The sequence below is a fragment of the Ranitomeya variabilis genome, chromosome 6, assembly GCF_051348905.1.
Source record: "Ranitomeya variabilis isolate aRanVar5 chromosome 6, aRanVar5.hap1, whole genome shotgun sequence".
Classification (NCBI taxonomy): domain Eukaryota; kingdom Metazoa; phylum Chordata; class Amphibia; order Anura; family Dendrobatidae; genus Ranitomeya; species Ranitomeya variabilis.
The window spans coordinates 242,775,379-242,798,009 of record NC_135237.1 but is presented as its reverse complement, the minus strand read 5'-3'; the positions used below and the strand labels follow the sequence as shown (position 1 = coordinate 242,798,009).

At 44.0% G+C, this 22,631-nt stretch overlaps 1 protein-coding gene across 1 annotated transcript in view; it reads left to right on the top strand.

Moving 5' to 3' along the window:
• The first annotated feature begins 2,562 nt into the window (after nucleotides 1–2,562).
• The window catches only part of LOC143782269 (telethonin-like), a 141,452-nt gene continuing 121,383 nt past the window's right edge, over nucleotides 2,563–22,631 (top strand). Inside the window, exon 1 of the mRNA XM_077269544.1 lies at nucleotides 2,563–2,866. Coding sequence (XP_077125659.1) covers nucleotides 2,643–2,866 — 224 coding nt within the window. The 5' untranslated portion in view covers nucleotides 2,563–2,642. The remainder of the gene's footprint in view (nucleotides 2,867–22,631) is intronic.

The following is a 22,631-nucleotide window of genomic DNA, read 5'->3' as shown; positions in this document are numbered from 1 at the left end:
GAACGGCTCAAGCTGCCTACCATAACAGGTACCTGTCGCAGGACAGGGGAAAGAACCGGGACCTTGTTAGGACTAGTGTTGAGCGATACCGTCCGATACTTGAAAGTATCGGTATCGGAAAGTATCGGCCGATACCGGCAAAGTATCGGATCTAATCCGATACCGATACCCGATACCAATACAAGTCAATGGGACTCATGTATCGGACGGTATTCCTGATGGTTCCCAGGGTCTGAAGGAGAGGAAACTCTCCTTCAGGCCCTGGGAACCATATTAATGTGTAAAATAAAGAATTAAAATAAAAAATATTGCTATACTCACCTCTCCGACGCAGCCTGGACTTCAGCGAGGGAACCGGCAGCGTTGTTTGCTTAAAATTCGCGCTTTAACTTCCTTACTTGAAGTCCCGGCTTGTGATTGGTCGCGCGCCGCCCATGTGACCGCGACGCGACCTAAAATTGCGTCACGGCTTGCTGTGATTGGTCGCGTCGCGGTCACATGGGCGGCGCGCGACCAATCACAAGCCGGGACTTCAAGTAAGGAAGTTAAAGCGCAAATTTTAAGCAAACAACGCTGCCGGTTCCCTCGGTAAGGTGCAGGCTGCGTCGGAGAGGTGAGTATAGCAATATTTTTTATTTTAATTCTTTATTTTACACATTAATGTTATTTCGATCCCGATACCACAAAAGTATCGGATCTCGGTATCGGAATTCCGATACAGCAAATATCGGCCGATACCCGATACTTGCAGTATCGGAATGCTCAACACTAGTTAGGACACTTCAGGCAGCAAGGGACTTATAGCGAACGGAAAGTGGAAGGCTCCCAACCTGACTTGCCAAGGGGATCTCACTTGTTTCCGGGCAGCCTGGACACCTAATGTACCTGTTGCCGGTACCCTGGACTGAGGTCTGTGACAACTTCAGTAAACCAGGTAAAGACTGCAACGCTGTGTCCTTTACTCCTTCACCAGCATACACCATCATTGCCATATACCTTAGGAGCCCAGGGGACCCCGCTTCACCTGTGGGAAGCGTTACCATCATTGCTGCAACAACATCTCCCAGAGGACCCCTTTAAAGCAGCGTCGGTCCCCACTGACCAAACACCACAGGTGGTGTGATGGCAGACTTTATCACAATTCCCTTTAAATACCGTTCCCCTTTAAGGCTATGTGCACACGTTGCGGATTAGGCTTAGGAATTTCTGGTGCGGATTCTGCCTCTCTTGGCAGAAAACGCACCTGCGTTTTTTTGTGCGGTTCCGCAGAGTTTTTTTGTGCGTTCTTGCTGCGGTTTTCTTGCGGATTTGCTGCGTTTTTTACCCCTGTGGTTTTCTATAATGGAGTGGGTACAAAAACTCTGCAGATTCACAAAAAAGAAGTGACATGCTACTTCTTTTAAACCGCAGCGTTTCCACAGCTGATTTTCCGCAAAGTGTGCACAGCCTTTTTTTTTTCTCATTGATTTACATTGTACTGTAAATCAATTGCGGATCTGCAGCGTTTCTGCACCTCAAAAAACGCTGCGGATCCGCAGCAAATCCGCAACGTGTGCACATACCCTTACAGTGAGTCCCAGGGCCACGGACTGGGTTGCAGCCACCGTGACATCCCCTTTAATAGCGACCGGACCCGGTGCCAAGTACCCCGCTGCCCTGGTGGGCGACTCATAACCTGTGGGAGTTTCTGCTGTTTTAGAACCTCAGCGGCTCTCCAAATGCGACATTGTGTCCACAATCTGTTCCAGACAATTTTGCACTACAAAAATCAAACAATGCACCCAAACAGTAGTTTTCCAACACATATTGGGTATTAATGTACTCAGTAGAAATTGCACAACAAAATGTAAGGTCCATTTTCTTCTGTTACCCTTGTGAAAATAAAAAAAATTGGGGGCTAAAGCAACATTTTTGTGGGAAAAATTAAAATTGGAATTTTTTTCATTCCACATTGTTTTAATTCCTGTGATGCACCTAAAGGGGTAAGTGTTTAAAATGGTGTTACTTTTATTTATTCTGTCATATAGGCCCCTCAAGGTGGCTTCAAATGTGCTGCGGTCCCTAAAAAAATAGATTTTGTAAAATTTGTTTTGAAATTTAAAATTTGCTCAGAAAAAAAGTTTCAAAAATAACACTGATGTAAAGTAAACATATGGAAATTGTTATTTTGCATTGTATAACTATTTGTTTTAAGGGAATAAAAATTTTAATATTTTCACATTTTGCCAAATTTTTGATATTTTCATAAATAAATGCAAATCATTTCAACCAAAATTACCACTAACATGTACAATATGTCACAAAACAAAATTCTCAGAATCACTGGGATATGTTAGTGTTCCAGAGCTATTACCACATAAGTGACATTTTAAAAATGAGGCTGGGATATTAATGTACAAAGTGGCTTCTATTCTTAAGGGGTTAAAGAAGAAGATACTTATGTAGCTTTAATTTTTCAAAAGTGACCTCATGTTACCTGACATTTAAAAGGTGACTATGTCTTGTACGTCATTTGAAAGAATTAATACCATGAACGATTCACTTGGCCAGACATTTCAGTCATCATGATCACGCATAAAATGTGATCCTTGTGAGCAAAAATAGATAGGCCATGTTATTTAAGCTGCTGTAATTGAAACTCCATGAGAGAACTGTTCCTAAACATGTTCCAGTGCATTGTCAATATCTTCATTCAGAGATACCATGTACCCATAGATTTCACAATACTCCGCATCGATATGGAAGACAAGTCATCCATTACTTTTACTGTGCTCAGCTGCAAGGTGCAAGAGGAAGATCTGGACAAGAAGGAAACCTGCACTTGGCGATGGGATGATTTAACAATAGAAAGAAGACCAGAAGAAAGGTGAGAAATGTGGATTATCTTGTGTGTTGGAACATTTTGAAACACATTTCCAGAATTAGATTGGTTGTATTATAATAACATTTGTTAATGTAAGAAAGCAAAAATGATACAGACCACAATTGTAAAATTAGTACATGAAATGGTTGTTTTGGAGAACAGCACTTGCAAAAAAAATGTTTTTTTACAATAATGTTGAATTTGGGAACACAAAAAAATATATAAAATTGTGAAAATGCGATGTTTTCTGTGATTAACATGTTTTGGCAGAAAAATACAGTAAGTTAAATACCATTGTGTATAGTTGTAATTTCTAATATATATATATATACTTTACAGTCATACATCTGGGTTACGTTTTACATCCATCAAAATGGACAGTTTTTCTATCATGTGTCATCCGTTTTGCCTCTGGCATCTGTTTTTTTTCTCATCTCTTTTTTAAAACTTAATGAGGGAAACTGTCAGAATTTTGTTTAACCATCAACTCTTGCTGATGTATCGGTTAAAAAACATTTGTAACACAGATAGAAAACTGAAGTAAAAAGGATGTCTCCTGCTTTTAATGCATTCCAGTGACCTGCGATATGCATTAGGCCGGCGTCACACTGGCGTTTTAAACGGCCGAGTGCAATGCGATAAAAAATCGCATTGCACTCGGACCAATGTTCAGCTATGGGGCAGCTCCCAGCAGCCGACTTTTTGTCGGCCGTTTTCCTCGGACCGAGGAAAACTCTCGGCTCACTCGCACCCATATAAGCCTATGGGTGCGAGTGAGACAGCGCACACCACTCGGACATCATCCGAGTGCTGTGCGTTATAAGCGGACCCCAGCAATGGAGGAGATGGAGAAATTCATTAATTCATTTCTCCGCCTCCTCCGCAGCTGTGCTCCGATCCTCCCTGTGCGAGAGAATCGGAGCACAGATGCATGACACTCGGCTCCTGCTCTGCTGCGAGCAGGAGCCAAGTGTCATTAGCATATCGCATCGGATGCAATATGCCAGTGTGACACCGGCCTTAGAGTAGGACATGCTCTGAATATCAAGGATCAGAAACATGGATATGTTTTTATACAAAAAGAAATACCAGGTTGTACCAGGATTGCTGTGATGTCTTCAGTAGTGATGAGCAACTGTGCACATTACTCAAGTTATCTGAGCATGCTCGAGTCTCAATCGCGTATTGCCGGTGCTCGGATGTGATGCTCAAATCCATGCCCTGCATGTTGAGTGGTTTAACCCCTTTCTGCCATCGGACGGAATAGTACTTCCGATGGCAGAGCCCCCGCTTTGATGTGGGCTCCGGAGGTGAGCCCGTATCAAAGCCAGGATATGTCAGCTGTTTTGAACAGCTGACATGTGCCCGCAATTGGCGTGGGTGGAATCGCGATCTGCCCGCACTTATTAACTAGTTAAATGCCGCTGTCAAACTCTGACAGTGGCATTTAACAAGAGCTTCCGGCCATCCGGCCAGAAATGCGTGCACCAGTGACCCTAGTCATGTGATCAGGGGTCATCAGCATGTCGGCATGACAACCAGAGGTCTCCTTGAGACCTTTATGTTTGTTGATGCCGGATTGTCCATGTGGTCAGCGCTCATAGCAATGCTGTAGTTCTACTACATAGAGACAATCTGAGCATTGCCAGATCAAGTAGAGCCAATCAAGTTGTGCCAGCTTCTAGTCTCCCATCACATGATGAAAGTAAAAGAAAAGCTTTAAAAATCTGAAAAAAAAATATATATATAAAAGTTCAAATCACCCCCCTTTTGCCCCATTCAAAATAAAATAATAAAAAAATCAAACCTACACATATTTGGTATGGCCGCGTTCAGAATCACCTGATCTATCAGGAAAAAAAAGGATCAAATCTGATCGCTAAATGGCGTAGTGATAAAAAATTCAAAACGCCAGAATTACTTTTTTTTTGGTCGCTGCGACATTGCATTAAAATGCAATAACAGGTGATCAAAAGATTATATCTGCATCAAAATGGTGTCATTAAAAACATCAGCTCGATGCGCAAAAAACAAGCCCTTGCCCAACCCCAGATCAAGAAAAATGAAGAAGCTACAGGTATCGGAAAATTGCGCAATTTTTTTTTTAAGCAAAGTTTGGAATTTTTTTTTTCACCACTTAGATAAAAAAATAACTTAGACATGTTAGGTTTCTATGAACTCGTAATGACCTGGAGAATCGCAATGGCAGGTCAATTTTAGCATTTAGTGAAACTAGCAAAAAAGCCAAAACAAAAAACAAGTGTGGGATTGCACTTTTTTTGCAATTTCACCTCACTTGGAATTTTTTTTCCCGTTTTCTAGTACATGACATGGTAAAACCAATGGTGTTGTTCAAAAGCACAACTTGTCCCGCAAAAAATAAGCCCTCATATGGCCATATTGACAGAAAAATAATAAAAAAGTTATAGCTCTGGGAAAGAGGGGAGCGAAAAATAAAACCGAAAATACCCCGGGTCATGAAGGGGTTAAAGAAAGATGTAGGGATTGCCTGCCATACACGGTTAGGCTGTAGCCATTTTTATTGGCTTTATTACAGCCATGAAACATACGGGGCAGTGATCCGAGCATCACATCCGAGCATCGGCAACACTCGGTTGAGACTCGAGCATGCTCGGATAACTCGAGTAATGAGCACAGTCGCTCATCACTAGTCTTAAGGTAATGTCTCAGTTCAACAGCACAATACAAATTACTAACATTACAGGTTGTGGCAAACAAAAGGTTTTTAAGTGTTCACACAGTACTGTGCAGCTTTTTTCTTCACCTACCTAAAACTTTTACAAAGTGTTTAAAAAAAGAAAACGTAAATAGTTTATTTTTATCAATAAACAAGCAAGAAATCTAAAATCAAATCTATATTTAGTGGGACTACCCATTGCCTTCCAAAGAGCGTAAAATCATCAATTCTTCCAAGTACACTTGCACACAGTTTTTGAAGGATGTCAGCATGGAAGTTTTTCCAAACATCTTTGAGGACTAACCACAGATCTTCTGTAGATGTAGTTTTTCACAAATCCTTCTGTCTTTTTATGTAAAACCTGATATGTAACTGGCAACAGTGCAATGTAAAAGGACATGTCAGAAGGCACATGGATCCACATTAATCAGGACTGCAGGTTATACGGGACAGCAGGCAGACAAGCGCATGAAACACCAGAAAACACAGAGCCAGGATTGTGGATATATTCAGGAATTGTAGATGTATAGTCATTCCAGGACTTGCAGCAAACAAATTGTTAATGATAAGAGTTATATGCTATCAGCAGGTAGATGGTCAATGGCAGAGACGTATGCAATCAGCAGACGAATGTTTAACCGCAAGACAGAAGTGATGCAACAGAGTTATGTGATCAGCACCTGTTTTTACAGTGGAGTTTATTATGCAGTAGACAAATGGTAAACCGCAGGTCTGAGATAGGCAGTAAATGTACATAATTGTTAAACAATTAGGTGGTCAATGAAGAGATGATTAGCCAGTTGAGTGAAGTGAATGGTGATGAAAACAGAATGCTATCATTACTGAACACTCAGACAGAACATAGATTTTTGAGTTGGCCTTAGAAAGCCTTGGATGATCATGTCAAAGGTGGTTGCAAACAGATTTACACAAAGGTATCGGGCCTTATAGGAAGTAAAATAGTGAAGAATTGTGGACTTCAAATGTGCTACTGATTCCAAAAAGATTTCGAAGACTAGATAAAATAGAATAGCAAGATACTGTCAATGTGATTCAAAGTAAAAAAAAAAAAAAAAAAAAGACTCCTTCCTCAGGACAACCACATGTGAAGTGACAAAGTTACATACATGTGTATAAATGCATACAAAATTTAAATAAGGGTACTAAATACAAAGGGGTGGGGGAAAAGGATCACATTGTTATATGTTGGTGCAGACTTATAACACAAGTATATTTAAAAAAAATCCCATTCGTCATTATCAGTGATTAAAAATCGGCACAAATAATTTCTAATATCTGTGTACTCGTACCCAATAACGAATCCAATGCAAGTCAATGGGGAAAGCCGAATATTTTTCTGCTGGACCCAACAAACAGGTCTGGGAAAAAAGCTGAAAATGATGTGAAAGAGCTAAAACTAAATGGGAACAGCATGTGGAGAAGATGACTGCATGCCTTTCTGACTCACATATGGTATCTGGGAATAATGTTGTTAGAGTATTGTGCCGGTTTTATGGATTTTGAAAAAGACCTAACAAACCAAACCAAACTTTTTTTTTTAAAGGTAAAATGCTGAGAAATATTTTTTCCTTCAGAATTACATGTATATAATGCAAAATAAAAAAATAAATAAATTATACCTCCCCTTTAGCATATGTTCACATGGAGCGTTTTGGCTTTAGTTTTTCCTTTAACATTTGTGAGGGCTCTCACTCCTACATTTGGGAGGACCCTCCCTCATGTCACATAGTTAGCCAGATAGAGGAATAGATATTCCCCATCCCTTTACAATGCCATTTCAAACATGCCCATTTGAATTTTGGGCTTTGCCTGCCACCAGAACCATGTCCACCACAGTGCCATTATGCGGCCCTCGCTTACAATTTACAGAGTTCCAGCAGGTGCCGTGAAACCTGAGTTTGTTAAAGGCCCTCAGGTTGCCCAGTATCATACATTTGAGAGAGCTCTCCTATATTTGGGAGGTCCCTCCCTCATGCCAAATAGTTAGCAAGATAGTGAAATACATATTCTTCATCCCTTTACAATGCCAGCTAAAACATGCCCATTTGAATTTTCAGCTTTGACCGCCACTACAACCACCATGTCCACCGCCATGCCATTATGTGGCCCTCACTTCTAATTTTCATAGGGCCACCAGGTGCTGTGAAACCTGCATTTTGTAAGGTCCACAGTTCATTTTTGCCACCGGATTCCAATGGAACCACTGTCATTGGCGGTGAAGCCGCTGTAAAGTGAATATAATACTGGAGTTGGGGAACTGTATGATCAATGTCAGATAATTAGATACTACCAGACACCAAAAGCATTAGAATTCAATTCTGAATACAGTGTGTGCAAACGAGGGCCTGTATTGTGGTCAGTCTGTCAGGCCTGAAATCCATGTCAGGAACATGTAGAAGTCTCATTTTACTTGGAAGCAGCCTCCTCAAGGGAAAGAGACAGGAGTGCCATTGACCAATCTGCACAAGTCTACTCACTTCTTCTGGAAACTACCCAACCAGGCAGAATGGATCTTTTGCATGGTTTTGAGCAACAATGGAGTAATTATGCACAAAACAGAGAACTCTGAGTCAAAGCTACATTATTAAAAATCAAACAAACTTTTATTTAAACAATGTAGACACGTTTAAAATACATGAAAAAATGAGCAGGAAGGTGAAAATGAAGGCAAAATTAGTGACGGTGACCCAGTTGTATAGCGATCCATAGTACTGCTATAAAAAGCCCAATATTGTATAAAGAGTATGTGATGTTAAACATACAGAACTATCTATCCAAAATGAGGGTCTAATGACTACCTGGGCTGGATGCAGCAATAATATTGTATGTCTAGTACAGCATAGGTCTATGAAAAAAAGAGGTCTCCAACTTCCTCATGTAGTTACAGTAATAAGATATTTTGTACACGGGAAGGTGGATTCCATTAAGATCCAAGTAGATGAACATCTACAAGTTTAGACGGATGTCTACTGAAAATCCTCGGTTAATTCAATCCTGCATGCTGACTACTGCCATACATACGCCACGATTAGGGCCATCTCAGTAGGCCAATTTTTGAGAATGAGATGAATCTGCTCATCAGATCAGAAATTCCAACAACAAGCAGATAATCTCAAAGAGAGGTTCCAAATGAGAGCATACAGCAACAGATGCATTAAACAGGGCTATAATAAAGCAAAAAAAGTAGCCGAGAGGCATTTCTGCATCCCCCATGTAAAAATAAGAAACCACAAGGTCAAATAAGATTTATTTCCACCTACAAAGGAGAATGGTCTACAATGAGGGAGAGCCTCCAACAACACTGCAATGTTTTACAAACTGAACCGTTATCCAAATTCCTGCCAAAATATCCCCTCATGACCTCTAGAAGAAGCCAAAATCTAGGTGACATACTGGTTCGTAGCCACTATGTTACCACCATCAAAAAACAATATAACTCTTGGGGCCCACTACAGGGATTTTTTCCCTGTGGCAATTGTGTCGCATGAAAAAAACATTTTACAAGCCTTTTCCTTCACCTCAGCGGATGGCACTCAAACGTTTTCAATAAAACAATATATCACCTGTACTACCACACAGGTGATATACTATGTGATTTGTAGTTGCCCCAAAATTTACATTGGTTTAACATCACGGCAGATTAAAACATGCACAAGGGAACACGTACGTGATATACTGGCCTCGGTAGCAGTTACTGATTTGTCCATGTTAAAAACTATACCAAGCAGGGCCGGACTGGCCATCGGGCAGTTCTGGCAAATGCCAGAAGGGCCGGTGGCAGTATTGGGCCGCTCTCCCCGCTGTCGGCGCACTCCCGGCCCCGCATTCAACTATACCGGTGTCATTCAAAGCATTATTTGAATGCAATGATGGAGGAGAGAGCGTCTGCTGACGCTTCCTCTCCCATCATTCCCCGCTCTGCCTGCCGCTGACACTGTGGGTGCGCGATGACGTCATATCATTGCGCACCTGCTGTGTGACTGGGCGGGCAGACTGCGACTGCTGAGACCAGAGCCAGAGCAGCTCGGGGCAGGAGGAAAGGTGAGTAGAGTGTTTTTTGTTTTTTTTTTATCAATGAGTGATTACTGGATTGTGGAGCTATTGGGGGGGGGGGGCTGTGCTGCATTATATTCTATGGGCCTCTGCTGCATTATATTCTATGGGGCTGGCTGCATTCCATTCTATGGGCCTGTGCTGCATTGTATTATATGGGCCTGTGCTGCATTATATTCTATGGGCCTGTGCTGCATTGTATTCTATGGGCCTGTGCTGCATTCCATTCTATGGGCCTGTGCTGCATTCCATTCTATGGGCCTGTGCTGCATTATATTCTATGGGCCTGTGCTGCATTATATTCTATGGGGCTGTGCTGCATTCCATTCTATGGGCCTGTGCTGCATTATATTCTATGGGCCTGTGCTGCATTATATTCTATGGGGCTGTGCTGCATTCCATTCTATGGGCCTGTGCTGCATTCCATTCTATGGGCCTGTGCTGCATTATATTCTATGGGCCTGTGCTGCATTGTATTCTATGGGCCTGTGCTGCATTCCATTCTATGGGCCTGTGCTGCATTCCATTCTATGGGCCTGTGCTGCATTATATTCTATGGGCCTGTGCTGCATTATATTCTATGGGCCTGTGCTGCATTATATTCTATGGGCCTGTGCTGCATTGTATTCTATGGGCCTGTGCTGCATTGTATTCTATGGGCCTGTGCTGCATTCCATTCTATGGGCCTGTGCTGCATTCCATTCTATGGGCCTGTGCTGCATTATATTCTATGGGCCTGTGCTGCATTATATTCTATGGGCCTGTGCTGCATTATATTCTATGGGGCTGTGCTGCATTCCATTCTATGGGCCTGTGCTGCATTATATTCTATGGGGGCTGTGCTGCATTATATTCTATGGGGCTGTGCTGCATTCCATTCTATGGGCCTGTGCTGCATTATATTCTATGGGGCTGTGCTGCATTATATTCTATGGGGCTGTGCTGCATTCCATTCTATGGGCCTGTGCTGCATTATATTCTATGGGGTTGTGCTGTATTATAGTCTATGGGGGCTGGCTGTATTACATTCTATGGGGGCTGGCTGTATTACATTCTATGGGGGCTGGCTGTATTACATTCTATGGGGGCTGTGCTGTATTACATTCTATGGGGGCTGTGCTGTATTACATTCTATGGGCCTGTGCTGCATTATATTCTATGGGGCTGTGCTGTATTATAGTCTATGGGGGCTGGCTGTATTACATTCTATGGGGGCTGTGCTGTATTACATTCTATGGGGGCTGTGCTGTATTACATTCTATGGGCCTGTGCTGCATTATATTCTATGGGGCTGTGCTGTATTATAGTCTATGGGGGCTGGCTGTATTACATTCTATGGGGCTGTGCTGCATTACATTCTATGGGGGCTTGTCATGATCTCCATGGCCAGAGAACTAGCATAAGCCTCAATAGGAACAAGCTCTTGGAAGATGTAACTGTACTGACCATGAACTAAACCTACCGCATCATCTAGAAGTAGCCAGGTAGCATGTCCTACTTTTTATCCCTATATGCCCAGCGCCGGCCGGAGAACTAAATAATGCTAGCAGAGGGAAATATAAGACCTGACTCACCTCTAGAGAAATGCCCAAAAAGGAGACAGAAGCCCCCCACATATATTGGCGGTGATATGAGATGAAACAACAAACGCAGCAGGAAAATAGTTTTAGCAAATTTGAGGTCCGCTTTCTAGATAGCAGAAGACAGAAAGCATACTTTCATGGTCAGTAGAAAACCCTAACAAAACACATCCAGAAATTACTTTAGGACTCTGGCATTAACTCATAATACCAGAGTGGCAATTCCTGATCAACAAGAGCTTTCCAGACACAGTAACGAAACTGCAGCTGTGAACTGGAACCAAAATACAAAAACAAAACATGGACGAATGTCCAACTTATCTAGTAGATGTCTGGGAGCAGGAACAAGCACAGAGAGGCTTCTGATAACATTGTTGACCGGCAAGCATCTAACAGAGAAGCCAGGTTATATAGCGACACCCAGATCTAATCAGAACAGGTGAACAGGGAAGATGATGTCACAAGTTCAATTCCACCAGTAGCCACCGGGGGAGCCCAGAATCCAAATTCACAACAGTACCCCCCCCTCAAGGAGGGGGCACCGAACCCTCACCAGAACCACCAGGGCGATCAGGATGGGCCCTATGAAAGGCACGAACCAGATCAGAGGCATGAACATCAGATGCAGTGACCCAAGAATTATCCTCCTGGCCGTATCCCTTCCACTTGACCAGATACTGGAGTCTCCGTCTGGAAACACGGGAGTCTAGGATTTTTTCCACAACGTACTCCAACTCACCCTCAACCAACACCGGAGCAGGAGGCTCAACGGAAGGCACAACCGGTGCCTCATACCTGCGCAATAACGACCGATGAAAAACGTTATGAATAGAAAAGGATGCAGGGAGGTCCAAACGGAAGGAAACAGGGTTAAGAATCTCCAATATTTTATACGGACCGATGAACCGAGGCTTAAACTTAGGAGATGAGACCCTCATAGGGACAAAACGAGAAGACAACCACACCAAATCTCCAACACAAAGCCGAGGACCAACACGACGGTGACGGTTGGCAAAAAGCTGAGTCTTCTCCTGGGACAACTTTAAATTGTCCATCACCTGCCCCCAGATATGATGCAATCTCTCCACCACCGCATCCACTCCAGGACAATCCGAGGATTCCATCTGACCGGAGGAAAATCGAGGGTGGAACCCCGAATTACAGAAAAACGGGGACACCAAAGTGGCAGAGCTGGCCCGATTATTGAGGGCGAACTCCGCCAATGGCAAAAAAGCAACCCAATCATCCTGGTCAGCAGACACAAAACACCTCAGATATGTCTCCAGGGTCTGATTAGTCCGCTCGGTCTGGCCATTAGTCTGAGGGTGAAAAGCAGACGAAAAAGACAAATCTATGCCCATCCTAGCACAGAATGCCCGCCAAAATCTAGACACAAATTGGGTTCCTCTGTCAGAAACGATATTCTCAAGAATACCATGCAAACGAACAACATTTTGAAAAAACAGGGGCACCAACTCGGAAGAAGAAGGCAATTTGGGCAGGGGAACCAAATGGACCATCTTAGAAAAACGGTCACACACCACCCAGATGACAGACATCTTCTGAGAAACAGGCAGATCTGAAATAAAATCCATCGAGATGTGTGTCCAAGGCCTCTTAGGAATAGGCAAGGGCAACAATAATCCACTAGCCCGAGAACAACAAGGCTTGGCCCGAGCACAAACGTCACAAGACTGCACAAAGCCTCGCACATCTCGTGACAGGGAAGGCCACCAGAAGGATCTTGCCACCAAATCCCTGGTACCAAAAATTCCAGGATGACCTGCCAATGCAGAAGAATGTACCTCAGAGATGACTCTACTGGTCCAATCATCAGGAACAAACAACCTATCAGGCGGACAACGATCCGGTCTATCCGCCTGAAACTCCTGCAAGGCCCGCCGCAGGTCTGGAGAAACGGCTGACAAGATAACTCCCTCCTTAAGAATACCTGTGGGGTCAGAGTTGCCGGGTGAATCAGGCTCAAAACTCCTAGAAAGGGCATCCGCCTTAACATTCTTAGAACCCGGTAGGTACGATACCACAAAATTAAACCGAGAGAAAAATAATGACCAGCGCGCCTGTCTAGGATTCAGGCGCCTGGCGGTCTCAAGATAGATCAAATTTTTGTGGTCAGTCAATACCACCACCTGATGTCTGGCCCCCTCGAGCCAATGGCGCCACTCCTCAAACGCCCACTTCATGGCCAAAAGCTCCCGATTCCCAACATCATAATTCCGCTCAGCGGGCGAAAATTTACGGGAAAAGAAGGCACAAGGCCTCATCACGGCGCAGTCAGAACTTTTCTGCGACAACACTGCCCCAGCCCCGATCTCAGAAGCGTCGACCTCAACCTGAAAAGGAAGAGTCACATCAGGCTGACGCAACACAGGGGCAGAAGAAAAACGGCACTTAAGCTCCTGAAAGGCCTCCACAGCATCAGGGGACCAATTAGCAACATCAGCACCCTGTCTAGTCAAATCGGTCAATGGCTTAACGACATCCGAAAAACCAGAAATAAATCGACGATAAAAGTTGGCAAAGCCCAAAAATTTCTGAAGACTTTTAAGAGAAGAGGGCTGCGTCCAATCACAAATAGCTTGAACCTTGACAGGATCCATCTCAATGGAAGAGGGAGAAAAAATATATCCCAAAAAGGAAATTCTCTGAACCCCAAAAACGCACTTAGAACCCTTGACACACAGAGAATTAGACCGCAAAACCTGAAAAACCCTCTTAACTTGCCGGACATGAGAGTCCCAATCATCCGAAAAAATCAGAATATCATCCAGATACACTATCATAAATTTATCCAAAAAATCGCGGAAAATATCATGCATAAAGGACTGGAAGACTGAAGGGGCATTAGAAAGACCAAAAGGCATCACCAAATACTCAAAGTGGCCCTCGGGCGTATTAAATGCGGTTTTCCACTCATCCCCCTGCCTGATCCGCACCAAATTATACGCCCCACGGAGATCAATCTTAGAGAACCACTTGGCCCCCTTTATGCGAGCAAACAAATCAGTCAGCAACGGCAATGGGTATTGATATTTAACCGTGATTTTATTCAAAAGCCGATAATCAATACATGGTCTCAAAGAGCCGTCTTTTTTTGACACAAAGAAAAAACCGGCTCCTAAGGGAGATGACGATGGACGAATATGTCCCTTTTCCAAGGACTCCTTTATATATTCTCGCATAGCAGTATGTTCAGGCACAGACAGATTAAATAAACGACCCTTTGGGTATTTACTACCCGGAATTAAATCTATAGCACAATCGCACTCACGGTGCGGAGGTAGCGAACCCAGCTTGGGTTCTTCAAAGACGTCACGATAATCAGACAGGAACTCAGGGATTTCAGAGGGAATAGATGATGAAATGGACACCAAAGGTACGTCCCCATGAGTCCCCTTACATCCCCAGCTCAACACAGACATAGCTCTCCAGTCAAGGACTGGGTTGTGAGACTGCAGCCATGGCAATCCTAGCACCAAATCATCATGTAGATTATACAGCACCAGAAAACGAATAGTCTCCTGGTGATCCGGATTAATACACATAGTCACTTGTGTCCAGTATTGTGGTTTATTATTAGCCAATGGGGTGGAGTCAATCCCCTTCAGAGGAATAAGAGTCTCCAAAGGCTCTAAATCATACCCACAACGATTGGCAAAGGACCAATCCATAAGACTCAAAGCGGCGCCAGAGTCGATATAGGCGTCCGTAGTAATAGATGACAAAGAGCAAATCAGGGTCACAGACAAAATAAATTTAGACTGTAAAGTGCCAATGGGAACGGATTTATCAAGCTTTTTAGTACGCTTAGAGCATGCTGATATAACATGAGTAGAATCCCCACAATAGAAACACAACCCATTTTTCCGTCTAAAATTCTGCCGCTCGCTTCTGGACAGAATTCTATCACACTGCATGTTTTCTGGCGTCTTCTCAGTGGACACCGCCAGATGGTGCACTGGTTTGCGCTCCCGCAGACGCCTATCGATCTGAATGGCCATTGTCATGGACTCATTCAGACTTGCAGGCACAGGGAACCCCACCATAACATCCTTAATGGCATCAGAAAGACCCTCTCTGAAAGTAGCCGCCAAGGCACACTCATTCCACTGAGTAAGCACAGACCATTTACGGAATCTTTGGCAGTAAATTTCAGCTTCATCTTGCCCCTGCGATAGGGACATCAAAGTTTTTTCTGCCTGAAGTTCCAAATGAGGTTCCTCATAAAGCAAGCCCAAGGCCAGAAAAAACGCATCCACATTGCGCAACGCAGGATCCCCTGGTGCCAATGCAAAAGCCCAATCTTGAGGGTCGCCGCGGAGCAAGGAAATCACAATCCCAACCTGCTGTGCAGGGTCTCCAGCAGAACGAGATTTCAGGGACAAAAATAACTTACAATTATTTCTAAAATTCTGAAAGCTAGATCTATTCCCTGAGAAGAATTCCGGCAAAGGAATTCTCGGCTCTGATACCGGAGCATGAACAACAAAATCTTGCAAACTTTGTACTTTCGTGGCGAGATTATTCAAACCTGCAGTTACACTCTGTAGATCCATTATAGACAGGTGAACATAGAGCCATTCAAAGATTAGAAGGAGAGAGAAAAAAAAGAAAGACTGCAGCATAGACAGACTGGCAAGTGATCCAATTAAGAGCACACTAACTACTAGAGAAAAAAAAAAAAAAAAAAAAAAATTTTCAGCAGACTTCTTATTTCTCTCCTTTCTCAGCCAAGGATTTTAACCCTTTAGTGGGCCGGTCAAACTGTCATGATCTCCATGGCCAGAGAACTAGCATAAGCCTCAATAGGAACAAGCTCTTGGAAGATGTAACTGTACTGACCATGAACTAAACCTACCGCATCATCTAGAAGTAGCCACGTAGCATGTCCTACTTTTTATCCCTATATGCCCAGCGCCGGCCGGAGAACTAAATAATGCTAGCAGAGGGAAATATAAGACCTGACTCACCTCTAGAGAAATGCCCAAAAAGGAGACAGAAGCCCCCCACATATATTGGCGGTGATATGAGATGAAACAACAAACGCAGCAGGAAAATAGTTTTAGCAAATTTGAGGTCCGCTTTCTAGATAGCAGAAGACAGAAAGCATACTTTCATGGTCAGTAGAAAACCCTAACAAAACACATCCAGAAATTACTTTAGGACTCTGGCATTAACTCATAATACCAGAGTGGCAATTCCTGATCAACAAGAGCTTTCCAGACACAGTAACGAAACTGCAGCTGTGAACTGGAACCAAAATACAAAAACAAAACATGGACGAATGTCCAACTTATCTAGTAGATGTCTGGGAGCAGGAACAAGCACAGAGAGGCTTCTGATAACATTGTTGACCGGCAAGCATCTAACAGAGAAGCCAGGTTATATAGCGACACCCAGATCTAATCAGAACAGGTGAACAGGGAAGATGATGTCACAAGTTCAATTCCACCAGTAGCCACCGGGGGAGCCCAGAATCCAAATTCACAACAGGGGCTGTGCTGTATTACATTCTATTGGCCTGTGCTGCATTATATTCTATGGGGCTGTGCTGTATTATAGTCTATGGAGGCTGGCTGTATTACATTCTATGGGGGCTGTGCTGTATTACATTCTATGGGGGCTGTGCTGTATTACATTCTATGGGGGCTGAGCTGTAATGCTGGATACAGCTGTAATTATATGTTATATAGTCGTGTTACACTCCCCTCACTTCTTGTAGCCTACAAGTGTACAAAGATATTATACAGTCACCATGTGACAAGTGGGCCTGTGTGACTTCAAATGCCAGGGCTGAATTTTAGTCCCAGTCCAGCCCTGATACCAAGGCATTACAAACGACATCATCACTGTAATCCTGTTGAGGGAGGATCTAAATTGATCCTTCACGGTTGACTCAGTGATTTCCAAATTTATCCACAGGGCGTTGCCGGCAACTGAAAATGACCAGACGGAGACGTGTGCCTCTGTATGGGGGATCGAGCAGATCTCTGACCCCCGTTTTAGTGTATATCACTTTTCATAGTCATAGAAATTATACTTCAACCAATCAGCATAAGAACACGCTCACAGTTCTTAACCTATAAGAATGCAGGAAAAACTTAACCCATGAGTATACAGAAAAACCGGAAACTACATATATGGTCATATCTTCTTGTCATAGAAAAACACATACTAACAGGTGCCTCAAAGTCTTATCTAGCGATACACCCCCGAGTCCCTTCCCTGGCTCGAGTCAGAAGACTCAAGGTCTTTATACCAATTATAAACCATAGCCTAGTTGAATAACATGCTTGTGAACAACAAGATAAAGTTACTTCATGGCAGCTATAACTTTTTACCCAATTAAATAACAGAATTTATCTTTAAGCAGCAAGAAAATGGAGTCAAAAACACAAAATGGAGAACCTTTCATAATTTGTTCCTTCACATTCCCCCCTAGATAAATTTTGTTAATTAATGTCTAGCATCAGAGGTACTATCCCAAACTCTAAGCTCGAGGGGTACTGGTCTTCACATGACTGGTGCCATGTTACCAGCCATGGCTGTTGCAGCGTACCCATCCCCCCTGTATACTAGAATTTTTTTTTTACAAATAACAATTATTGATAACAGTAGTGGGGATCTTTTGAAGATAGCCATGTGCTTGGCTTCAACATCTTCATCAGGTATCTTTGTGAAATCGGTGTAGAGAAGAGCAGGAGTGGCAACGCTTTTGGTATCATCATTAGTTGTCTTAGTGCAGAATTTCCTAATACATACAGAAATACACCAAAGAACAAGTTTTAGTATTAAATACATAACAAGGATAAAGGCAACAATATATAACAAACTTTGCAAGATTTCAGCTATCCAGCCCCCAGGTCCCTCAAGCCAATTGGCTGGATTAAGGGTACCATCTCACAGTGGCACTTTTGTAGCTACGACGGTACGATCCGTGACGTTCCAGCGATATCCATACGATATCGCTGTGTCTGACACGCAGCAGCGATCAGGGACCCCGCTGAGAATCGTACGTTGTAGCAGATCGTTTGGAACTTTATTTCGTCGCTGGATCTCCCACTGTTATCGCTGGATCGGTGTGTGTGACACCGATCCAGCGATGCGTTCGCTTGTAACCAGGGTAAACATCGGGTTACTAAGCGCAGGGCCGCGCTTAGTAACCCGATGTTTACCCTGGTTACCATCGTAAATGTAAAAAAAAAAAAAAAACGTAGATACTCACATTCCGGTGTCCGTCAGGTCCCTAGCCGTCTGCTTCCCGCACTGACTGACTGCCGGCCGGAAAGTAAAAGCAGAGCACAGCGGTGACGTCACCGCTGTGCTCTGCTTTCACTTTACGGCCGGCACTCAGTCAGTGCGGGAAGAAGACGGCTAGGGACCTGACGGACACCGGAATGTGAGTATGTACTGTTTTTTTTTTTACATTTACGATGGTAACCAGGGTAAACATCGGGTTACTAAGCGCGGCCCTGCGCTTAGTAACCCGATGTTTACCCTGGTTACCCGGGGACTTCGGCATCGTTGGTCGCTGGAGAGCTGTCTGTGTGACAGCTCTCCAGCGACCACACAACGACTTACCAACGATCACGGCCAGGTCGTATCGCTGGTCGTGATCGTTGGTAAATCGTTTTGTGTAATGGTACCCTAAGAAAGGAGAAGGTGTCTGCCCACCAACTGTCCTTAATACGGTTATTGTCTTTATCATATAAATCTCTGAGTCTTTGAATATCCTCTAACTTTAACTTCATTGTGCTATTGGGATCTACACTCACCGGCCACTTTATTAGGTACACCATGCTAGTAACGGGTTGGACCCCCTTTTGCCTTCAGAACTGCCTCAATTCTTCGTGGCATAGATTCAACAAGGTGCTGGAAGCATTCCTCAGAGATTTTGGTCCATATTGACATGATGGCATCACACAGTTGCCGCAGATTTGTCGGCTGCACATCCCAAAGATGCTCCATACAAGGCAGGATGGATCCATGCTTTCATGTTGTTTACGCCAAATTCTGACCCTACCATCCGAATGTTGCAGCAGAAATCGAGACTCATCAGACCAAGCAACGTTTTTCCAATCTTCTACTGTCCAATTTCGATGAGCTTGTACAAATTGTAGCCTCAGTTTCCTGTTCTTAGCTGAAAGGAGTGGTACCCGGTGTGGTCTTCTGCTGCTGTAGCCCATCTGCCTCAAAGTTCGACGCACTGTGCGTTCAGAGATGCTCTTAGGCCTACCTTGGTTGTAACGGGTGGCGATTTGAGTCACTGTTGCCTTTCTATCAGCTCGAACCAGTCTGCCCATTCTCCTCTGACCTCTGACATCAACAAGGCATTTCCGCCCACAGAACTGCCGCTCACTGGATTTTTTTTCTTTTTCGGACCATTCTCTGTAAACCCTAGAGATGGTTCCCAGTAGAAAATCCCAGTAGATCAGCAGTTTCTGAAATACTCAGACCAGCCCTTCTGGCACCAACAACCATGCCACGTTCAAAGGCACTCAAATCACCTTTCTTCCCCATACTGATGCTCGGTTTGAACTGCAGGAGATTGTCTTGACCATGTCTACATGCCTAAATGCACTGAGTTGCCGCCATGTGATTGGCTGATTAGAAATTAAGTGTTAACAAGAAGTTGGACAGGTGTACCTAATAAAGTGGCCGGTGAGTGTATATAATGACAGCAAGCGGGTCCAATAACCTGACACATACCATCCTGTGCTGCTGTTAAGTAATACAGTATATTAATTAGTGACTATGATAAGTTGGTTTTGGACAGCAACAGTAGTATTAAGTATATCCAATGTATCCCAAATTTGATCATCTAGATAGTCTGTGGCCCTAAGCAATTTATCCCACATTTGGGTAATCATAGGGTAAATGAAAACAGAACTGACAATTTTATTGGCTATACCCATCTGTACTACATGTGGTCTCCCCAAAGGGGAAAACCAAAACATTATGTCCCCTTATTTGCTATTAGTCTGTTTAACCAGCGTGCATCGCGATGCGTAGGTCCACGTCGGCCTTCCTTCCAGCTTTACTGACATAGGAGTAATGAGGAGAACTTGGTAGGGACCGTCATACAAGGGTTCTAGTCCGTGTTTTCTGACATGGCTTTTCACGACCACAAAACCACCAGACTTTAAGTTGTGACAAGTGTCGGTTTCTGCTGAATCTGGAAGGGAAGAAAAAAACTAAAACATGGGTGTTAACAAGATTTTTACTAAGCTGAATAACATATTGAACAGCACGGTCAGTTTCCTCTGATAACTACTGAGGCTGGAAATTTGCAACTGAGGGCCTAGCACCAAACAATATCTCATATGGGGACAGGCCATGTTTTGCCTTAGGGGTAGTACGAATGTGGTACAGTACAATGGGTAGGAGCTCTGGCCATGGAGCCGTAGTCTCCTGCATCATTTTGGTCAATTGTCCCTTCAGTGTGCCGTTCAGCCTCTCAACTCTCCCACTGGATTGTGGATGGTACGGAGTATGGAGGGCTACAGTGGATCCAAACCTTGTCAAAACCTCCTGATACACATAAGAAGAAAAGGCCGGGCCTTGGTCACTTTCGACGACTTCTGGAACACCATATCTGGATATAACTTCTATCACCAGTTTCTTCGCTGTGGTTTTTGCAGTCATGTTGGTAACGGGGAATGCTTCTGGCCAACTGGAGAACATGTCGACAACCACCAGACAATATTCATACATCCAGACTTAGGCAACGTGATGTGGTCCACTTGGAGCCTTTAGAAAGGATAGTCGGGCTTAGCAAGGTGCTTTGGGGGTACACGTTGAAGTTGACCGGGATTGCAGGTCTGACAGATATTACATGCATGGTTGAGTGCTGTCAGGACTGTAGAAATACCTGGAGCCCAGTAGAATTTTTGTACATTTTTTTCCTCGATGTGTGGGCCCATGTGCCCACATGGCAATAGCAGGGTACGTCCGCTTAGGGAGACACACAAGTTGGTCCTTTTTCCAGAGACCATGTCCATACGTGCTCCATCAGCCTTCCACTGCTTCACTTCTTCCTTTGGAGACATTCTCTGCATCGTCATTAAGCGGTCTCGTGGGGTCCGACAGAAAACCTCAGTCTGTCGTGGATCATCAGGTTCCTGTAGAGTCAGTGTTTCTTGTAACTGTTTACGCTGAGAGCGTGTGGTCACCATAGCTGGTATGGTCTGTTCAACGGGTAGGAGAGCAGCAGCTTTTGCTTGCATATCTACAAAGGCGTTACCAACAGTGTGAGGACTTTTCCTAGGACTGTGCGCCTTAATTTTGATAATGGCCACCTGGGTAGGTAATTTGATTGAGTCCATGAGGGTTTTAACAGCTTCAGCATTCTTCACTGGAGTCCCGGCGGTGGTAATAAACCCTCGATTGGCCCATAGGGCTCCAAAATCATGAGCAATACCAAATGCATACTGTGAGTCCGTGTATGTATTAGCCCACCTGTCTTTGACCAGAATACATGCAGTAGACAGAGTCTGAAGTTCTACTTCTTGTGCTGACAGTGAGTGAGGGAGTGCAGCTCCGTGCACTACAGTGTCTTCCGTAGTAACAGCGTATCCGGTGTGGAATCTCCCAAAATCATCAGCACATCTTAAACCGTCTTCCAGGGCATTGTAGAGAGGTTGCATTATGCGGGATGCGTCCGATATCCACTGACGACAATAAGTACATAGTCCAAGAAAACGCTGGAGTTCAGTCTCATCTTTTGGGAAAGGAAGGGAGCTGACGGCTATTTTTCTTTCTTTTGTGAGGTGTCTGGCACCCTGAAGGAGACAGTGACCTAAAAATATCACTTGACCAAGGCAGAACCGAAGTTTCGAGGCCGAAACCCGACAGTTCAGATCTGCCAGATACTTTAGGAGGCTAACAGTGGCAGCAATGGCTTCCTGCTCTGTTGTCGTCCCTGATAAATAAATGCAAACAGAAACTGGCAATTTGGGTGTAATGGAATGCTGAAGAAAGCATTGGCAAGGTCGATGACTGTGAACCAAGCAGCATCCTGAGATATCTGGGACAAAAGAGTATGTGGATTAGGCACCACCGGAGTTTCCAGAACAGTAGCTGCATTAACTGCCCATAGATCATGTACCAGCCGGTACACAGGGGGTTGGCCGGGTGGGGTCTTTTTCTTAACAGGAAACAAGGGCGTGTTACATGGGGAAACACAGGGTACTAGGGCACCATTATCGAGTAACGTTTGTATTTGCCCCTTGAGGCCCCGCTCCTGATCATGTTTCAAAGGGTATTGATAGACTTTGGGAAAAGGGGCACCAGGTTTGAGAAACACTTTTACTGGTTCTACAGGCATTATTGGGGGTGGATCTGGGCTTATCAGGGCCATCATAACCGTGGGAAGGGCATGTCGGATACAGATCTC